This window comes from Gossypium raimondii, chromosome 6 (assembly GCF_025698545.1).
Source record: "Gossypium raimondii isolate GPD5lz chromosome 6, ASM2569854v1, whole genome shotgun sequence".
NCBI lineage: Eukaryota > Viridiplantae > Streptophyta > Magnoliopsida > Malvales > Malvaceae > Gossypium > Gossypium raimondii.
In genome coordinates, this window is record NC_068570.1 from 54,774,306 (window position 1) to 54,783,007 (window position 8,702).

General features: G+C 33.3%; 1 protein-coding gene across 1 annotated transcript; it reads left to right on the forward strand.

Moving 5' to 3' along the window:
- The first annotated feature begins 1,909 nt into the window (after nt 1-1,909).
- Nucleotides 1,910-4,389, forward strand: LOC105772647 (heat shock 70 kDa protein 4). Its single transcript, XM_012594043.2, has 2 exons — nt 1,910-2,223; nt 2,461-4,389. Exons 1-2 carry the CDS (start codon nt 2,010-2,012, stop codon nt 4,191-4,193), a joined length of 1,947 nt encoding a protein of 648 aa, XP_012449497.1. The 5' UTR covers nt 1,910-2,009; the 3' UTR covers nt 4,194-4,389.
- The last annotated feature ends 4,313 nt before the right edge of the window (nt 4,390-8,702 follow it).

Sequence of the window (8,702 nt, forward strand, 5' to 3'; positions counted from 1 at the left end):
AAATCATTTATAAAGTAATATTTGATATGTTATTTTCAAATTTTATACATAAGAAATAAAATTATTAACATGTACATTGGTAATTAGATCTATCCAATACTCGAGTTTTTCTTTTAGCTACATAAATATGGGCCACTAAACCTTGACTCAAATTAATTTTTAACAATAAAAATATTAAAAATAGGTTTTTCAAGTTAGGTATAATTTTTAATGTTGACAAATATGAGGGTTTTTTTTTTGATTAAAATGACTTCAATTTTTTAATAAATTACGAAAATGATATATATTTTTTATTATATACGTAAATAATCTGAAATGAATAGTAAAAGTTGATGGAGCCAAAGAGAATGGTGCCACCAACATGCCACGTCAGCCATCAAATAAAAAAAATCAAATTTTTAGTGGAGGCAAGTAAAATGATGCCACCTGTATAAATACAAGGGACATCTTGAAATTTTTCAATAATTGGAGGGCCAAAAAATAAATAATGATGGTGGAGCCATTCAATAAAATAACATTTTTTTAAATTTAAAACAAAAACTAATAAAATTTTAAAAAAAAGAAAATGGGTGATATATTACATTGGTGGTGCCATTTAAAATGACTCCACCAAATAAAATAATTTTTTAAAATTAAAAAATATAATAAAAATTATAAAAAGAAATTGGGCGATATATATTGGCGGCGCGATATAGAATGGCTCCACCATTTTTTAAATTTAAAATAAAAACTAAAAAAAATATCCTGTGGTGGCGCAATTTAGAATGGCTCCTCCACCATTGTTTATTTCTTGGCCCCCCAATTATTGAAAAATCTCAATATTTTCCTAGTATCTATATAGGTGGCGCCATTCTATTTAGCTCTACCAAAAAATTAATTTTTTTATTGTAATGGCTGACGTGGTATGTTAGTGGCGCCATTCTCTTTGGCTCCACTAACTTTTACTATTTATTTCAGGTCATTTACATACATAATCAAGAAAGTGGATTATTTTCGTAATTTATTAAAAAGTTGAGGCAATTTTAATAAAAAAACCACAAATATGAGATAAAATTATGCTCTAAATTTAAAATTTAATCTTTATACTTAAATAAGTTTTTAGTTTTAATATAATGTTAACAATTAAAATTGATAAATTTTTCATCGAAATTTGTTATCAATAAACTCATACAATCATCTTAATTTTAGAAGTAAATGGTATGAAAATATGCTAACAAAATTTGACAAAAAAAGTTATCAAAATAAAATGATTGATGGTATAACTTTACCTAAATGTAAGTAATAATAATCCTTAAAAACATAAAATTATTAGATTTTTATTATAGTCACAATGTGATGAACGAAAATATTTTATATCGATTGACATAGACATTATTGTCAATACAGGAGAATATAAGTTCGAGTGCGCTGAAACATATTATTCTCTTATGGTTGGGTTGGGACTATGGATAATTTTAAACATTGTATCAAAAAAAAGAGATATAATCAAAATCTATAATAAAATTATTTAAAAAAAGAATTTATATATCACTATAGAAATATTTATTTATTTATTTTGGGCATCTTAAAAATATATTTAATAACAAAGTTTTCAACCAAAAAAGAATATAAAATGAAGGTCCATATGTGTAATTCGGGTTGAGTTTGAATCCAAACCCGAAAAAGACAAGACCCGTCATAAGCGCGTAGCCGACTTCATTCAAAAAGAAAAATCAAAATTCTCACCCGCCCAAAACACGCAACTAAAAACTCGTGGTGGAGCCCACGACTTCTTTTTCCAAATCCGAAAATCAAATCTCAACCATTCATTCTATCAAATCCAACGGCCGTAAAGCCCCCATTTTCCCTCCGAACATTCTAGAACCCTAGTCACCCTAATTTAAAATATATAAAAGCACTAACCCTTAATACTAAGCCACACAGTTCATTCTAAACAGCAACTCTTCGTTCTTCATTTTCTTTTTTCTTTTTCTCTCTAGTTTCTTTGATTTTTCTTGGAATTTAGAGTGATGGCCGGAAAAGGAGAAGGACCGGCGATCGGTATAGATCTCGGCACGACTTACTCTTGCGTTGGAGTATGGCAACATGACCGAGTTGAAATCATCGCCAACGACCAAGGCAACCGTACGACGCCGTCCTACGTTGCTTTCACCGATTCCGAGCGTTTAATCGGTGATGCCGCTAAGAACCAAGTCGCCATGAATCCGATCAACACCGTCTTCGGTACGTCTCTATTTCCCCTTTTATCGTTAAAAAAATTGCATTTTAGATTTAGATCTGAGACTTTGTATGCCTTTAGAAATTGTTTCTACGAGGAGATCTATTTTTTTATTTTTATATGCTATTTATGACGTCATTATATGATTTGCCCGAATTTAGGAGAGTTTGGCTTCCCTGCTGTAATTTTGTTGACTGTAAAATTTATTTACCTTTTTTTTGTTAATTATTGAAATTTAACAGATGCTAAGCGATTAATCGGCAGAAGATATAGCGATTCGTCGGTTCAAAGCGATATGAAGCTTTGGCCTTTTAAGGTAATCGCCGGTCCTGGTGATAAGCCCATGATTGTTGTTACTTACAAGGGCGAGGAAAAACAATTTGCTGCCGAGGAAATCTCATCTATGGTTTTAATCAAGATGCGTGAAATCGCCGAGGCTTATCTCGGAGCGACGATTAAGAACGCTGTCGTTACTGTCCCAGCTTATTTCAATGACTCCCAAAGGCAAGCTACCAAAGATGCCGGAGTCATTGCTGGTCTTAACGTTATGCGAATTATCAACGAGCCAACAGCCGCCGCCATTGCTTACGGTCTTGACAAGAAAGCCACCAGTGTTGGTGAAAAGAATGTGTTGATTTTCGATTTGGGTGGTGGTACTTTTGATGTTTCATTGCTTACTATTGAAGAAGGTATCTTTGAAGTTAAGGCCACTGCTGGTGATACACATTTGGGTGGTGAGGATTTTGATAATAGGATGGTTAACCATTTCGTTCAAGAATTTAAGAGGAAGAATAAGAAGGATATTAGTGGGAACCCCAGAGCATTGAGGAGGTTGAGGACTGCTTGTGAGAGAGCAAAGAGGACTCTTTCATCGACTGCTCAAACTACCATCGAGATCGATTCATTGTACGAGGGTATTGACTTTTACACCACGATAACTCGTGCAAGGTTTGAGGAGCTTAACATGGATCTTTTTAGGAAGTGTATGGAGCCAGTTGAGAAGTGTTTGAGGGATGCTAAGATGGATAAGAGCAGTGTCCATGATGTTGTTCTTGTTGGTGGTTCCACTCGTATTCCTAAAGTGCAGCAGTTGTTGCAAGACTTCTTCAACGGGAAGGAGCTCTGCAAGAGCATTAATCCTGATGAGGCCGTTGCTTATGGTGCTGCGGTTCAGGCTGCTATCTTGAGTGGTGAAGGAAATGAGAAGGTTCAGGATCTATTGCTTTTGGATGTCACTCCTTTGTCCCTTGGACTCGAAACTGCTGGTGGTGTTATGACTGTTTTGATTCCGAGAAACACTACCATTCCCACCAAGAAGGAGCAGGTGTTTTCAACTTACTCTGATAACCAACCCGGTGTCTTGATCCAAGTTTATGAGGGTGAGAGAGCTCGAACCCGGGACAATAATTTGTTGGGTAAATTCGAGCTCTCTGGCATTCCACCAGCACCCAGAGGCGTTCCCCAAATTACAGTTTGCTTCGACATTGATGCTAATGGCATCTTGAATGTCTCTGCCGAGGACAAGACTACTGGCCAGAAGAACAAGATTACCATAACAAATGATAAGGGTCGGTTGTCGAAGGAAGAAATCGAGAAGATGGTTCAAGAAGCCGAGAAGTACAAGTCCGAGGATGAGGAGCACAAGAAGAAGGTTGAAGCCAAGAATTCATTGGAGAACTATGCCTACAACATGAGGAATACTATCAAGGATGAGAAGATTGGTTCAAAGCTTGACCCGGCTGACAAGAAGAAGATTGAAGATGCCATTGATGGAGCAATCCAATGGTTGGATGGCAACCAGCTAGCCGAGGCTGATGAATTCGAGGATAAGATGAAGGAGCTCGAGAGCATCTGCAATCCTATCATTGCCAAGATGTACCAAGGTGCAGGGGCTGACATGGGTGGTGGCATGGACGAGGATGCCCCACCTACCGGTGGCAGCGGTGCTGGACCTAAGATAGAAGAAGTCGACTAAATCAAATATTAAGATAGTATTTTGCCGATGTTTAACAGCTTCTGCTGGTGCTATATTTTATGTTTTCAGCAACCTATGTTTTGATGTATTGAAAAATCTGGTTTATTTTTGGGAACATTACCATCTTAGGTAACTAATGTTCCCCGTTTTAAGAATTATATCAACTTCTCTATATTAATGTTTAGTTTTATCTTCATCATTGTGTTTAGGTTATATGTTTTTTTTCTTCCTTGAATCGTTACAATTACAATTGTTATTGGCATGAAATGTGGTGGAAAACAATCTGGTAAACGATGGGCTCGGGAGCTAAAAGAATATATAATTGGAGTTCTCGAAGAAATTGACACGAATAAAAAATATTGATATAATATAAATATTCAAATATGAATAAGTTAGTTCTCTATCTTGAATTGCTTCATTTGAATCATTTTAATTAACAACAATATCAATTTTTCTAGGGTAATAGACTTGGAAATTGTTTTGTATCGAAATTTTGGTGGACTAACGTAGTATAGTAAGAACAAATTTGGATAAAAAAAGGATTACGTCTTAGTATGTTGACAATTATCAAATTTAAACATCAATTTCGACAAAAAAGAGATTTTAGTGTGAAAATAATTGTAAGTTGAAAATGCATTTAACCCTAAATCAAACAGCAAAAGACTATGTTAGCTTTAAATTAAGTAGGGTTATGGTCATTTACTATTTTAAATTTAGAATTTATATAATTTCAAAAGATCTTTGTAAAATAAAAATGTACACTTTTTAAGTTTCTCTTCTTTCTTTCTTCTCATTTCATTCCATGTGTTTTTTTTTCAGTTTGCAGATCTATTTTATGGCTATTTTTGTTGTCTTCATAAGTTGTAATGGATAGATGATGGTGCCTATCATTGTTGAAACACCACCGACCACCGATAGTTTCTTTTAGAAAGTGAGTAGCTCTTTATTGACTTTTTAATCTGTTTCTGTTTTGAAAGCTTTAGAATAATAAATTATTTCATGAGTTGGTTTGGACCGATTATTTCAAGTTTTATGTTTTTTTGTTTGTTTTTTTCATTGTTTAATAATTCACTTGTAGAAGGTTTTGTCTACTCTTGTAGTACGCTTTTTAGTCTTATTTATGCACGCAGTCTTGCTTTTGTGAGTAATTTTAGGGTTGGTTTTGTTGCTATCCCCTCTAGTTTGGTGAATGCTCGGTTCTTTTGCCGATTTATGCCTGCTGTTTTGGACAATCCGAGGCTGGTTTCCTTATTGTATTAAGTTCTTGCAGTTACTTCTGATATGTTGAGCTTGAGTTGTGACAGAGCCAATTGTCAACGTGTCATAATGTTCAATTGATGCTGAAGCTGAAGCTTTTATTGTGTTGATGGAGCTTGTCCTTCAGCGCGTACAACAAATGTTTGTTGTTTCCCCCCAATTGTATGGTCTCATTAATTGAATGAATTAATGAATTTCTCTATAAAAAAATAGAATTTATATTATTTTACCTTGATAAAATTTAGTTATTATTATTATTTTTATACATTTAGTTAGTCCTTTTAGTTGACACCCTTGATTATTTTGATAAAAATGTTGGATTGAATTTTTTAAATAAAATCCATTCCAACTTATCATGCCAAAGTAGATATTATTATTATTATTAGAAATGTGTTTTCTAAGAAAAACTCATGTAATCATTTTAATCGAAATAGCTAAAGATATTAACTATTTGGATTAATTAACATTATTGTAAAAGTGGATAATCAAATTATATGAAATTTAAATATAACTTACACCTTAACAAAATAGAGACTAAATCTCAAATGTGAGCGTAATAAATCAAAGTTGAATTTGACCATTATCTCATAACACCTAAAAAGAGAGAAAAGGATGGAGTTGTAAACAAGTAATCATGTAGGTTAGGCGTTTCTTCTATATATATATATATATATATAGTTTAGGTTGAATTATGTTTATGGTTCCTCTACTATGTTTTAACTTAAGATTTAGCATTGATACTTTAATTTGATATAATTTAATTAATGTATTTTATAATATCATTAGTTAGTCCAAATAATCACATCAAATGAAATTTTTTCTATATGCGTGTTAAAAGTTTTTTAAAGAAAAATTCACTTCATCATTTTAATTGGAATAGTTAAGAATGCTAATTATTTGGACTAATTAATTTTATTCTAAAAGTAGAGAACCATGTAATGTGAAATTAAAATGTAAAGACTAAATTTGAAATGTGAACACAGATAAGAAAGACTAAAACTAGAATGGACTATTATTTTATAATGGAATGGATTTGACACGTGTCATTGAGAAAGGCTAAAGGGCATTCCTTTTATGTATAGAGTATAATTGAATGTTAAAAATATATGAATAGAGAATTCAAGATTAGTTTCAAGTAGTGTATTTAATTAACACTTAAATTTAAACATTTTATTGAGTTGATGTCACCTTTAATTGGGATACCAACTTAGTTATGTCGGTTTTTTACATAAATAATATATAAAAAAAAACCAAAATGGGTTCTTGCAAGAATTATGTACCAAAATGGGTTGTTCAAATGGGTGGAGGGTGGTGCATAGGCAACACCATCCTCATTTTGACACAATATGGTGAAAAAAAATATTTTAGTAGTGGTGCCAAAGGGATAGGCGGCACCACTTTTCTATTCTGGTATACATAGGTAAAAAAATATGAAGGGGGTGTGGTGCCTATCTGATAGGTGGCACACCTAGTATATTCCCCCCTACTCCCCCATTCGGCTCGTATCAATTTTTAAAAAATATAGTAGAACAAGAGAGGGAGAAGAGAAGAAAGAAAGAAAAGAGAATAAAGAAATTGTATTATTATTTTTATTGTTATTTTCAAATATAATAGATTATGATAAGAAAAAATTATTTTGTTAGTATTATATAGTTTGCTTAGTGTTATTTTTATGTTTTGTTTTAAAGTTATTTTGTTTATTGTGATTTGTTAGTAACTTTTGTGTTTAGATTATTGAGAATGTTATGTTTTAAAATTTTTAATATATTTGAAAGTTTTATGTTAGTAACTATTATAAAGTAATTGTTAGTTAGTGATAACAACAGGAAAAAATAAATAAATCTGCAAATATTTTTGTCCTAGATATTGTTAGAAATGACAATAAATTTGATATTGTTAGAAATGGTCTCTTTTCATTCATTAAATTTTTATGTAAGTATTTTTATGCTGTTCGAAATTGTTTTGAGAATTTTTGTTTATTTTTAACAGATTGAGTATTGAAGATGGATAATCAGTTTTTCGTATGCGTTTATTTTGATGGAATAATATTGACAACAACCGTTAGATGTATATTTGAATGTTGGCAACAAATAGCAATGAGATTTAATAGAAATGTCTCGTTCGATGATATGAAGGAAATGATTAGTGCAAAAATTGTTAGACGTTGTGGGAGAAGGATCTCGAAACTTTTCTACAAGTTTCCAGTTTCGACAAATCCTATCAAATTCACCGAAATGGAACTTGTAGACGATGAAGACGTGGAGACAATGATCGCTCTTTATTGTGGGAATCGGAGTGACCAAAATGCACTGATTCACTTATTTGGAGTTAGCCGGTGTGGAGCCAAATGAAGATCTCACTGCATATGGTGAAGAACATAGAGCTCAAGAATCGTGCATGGTGGCTCCAATATCGTATGTTGATAATGAATCGACTATACACGGGGATCAATATCGATCTTAATATTGCACTCGATATTGATGTGGTTGGTGATGATGGATACAATAGTAGTGATCCTTGTGATCAAGAGGTCGATAGTGATAGTGATCCTGATGTGGAAGAGGTCCCCGATGATATTGACGACGAAGACGTGAATGACGATGGAAACATTAATGTGTCTTCAGTCGGGAACCAAATTCAACGTATTGTGATACACAATAATCCTGGGCCACACATGTCATTCATAGACCCTGACACGATGCACGTAGTCGAGTTTCCGGAGTACCCTGAAATACTACCTACTTATTGGCTAGCCATAAATTCTGATCCTGAGGAGTTGTTCGTAAGCCAGAGATTCGAAAGTAAGGAAGAGTGCGTATTTGCTATTAAGCGGTATAGCATGAATATATCAGTGGACTACAAAGTCGCAGTGCTTAAACCGACATTATATATTGGGAAGTGTTGGAAGTTAGCAGAAGGCTGCAATTGGCGGGTACGAGCTGCATTTATTCAAAATTCGCAGATGTGGGTGATACGTAAATTTGTTGGGCCTCACACATGCACATCAACATGTATAACAGAAGATCATCAAAAAATTGATTCCAAAATTATCTGTACGTGTATCATGCCAATGGTGAGGGACATGCTGACCATTAAAGTTTCGGTACTGATTGTCGAAATGCAGATATGATTCCAGTATCGAGTATCATACCGAAAGACGTGGATAGCTAAATAGATGGCAATGGAGCAATTGTACGGGGATTTCAATGCGTCGTATAATGAGCTACAGTGATGGATAGCAGCTATGCGGGA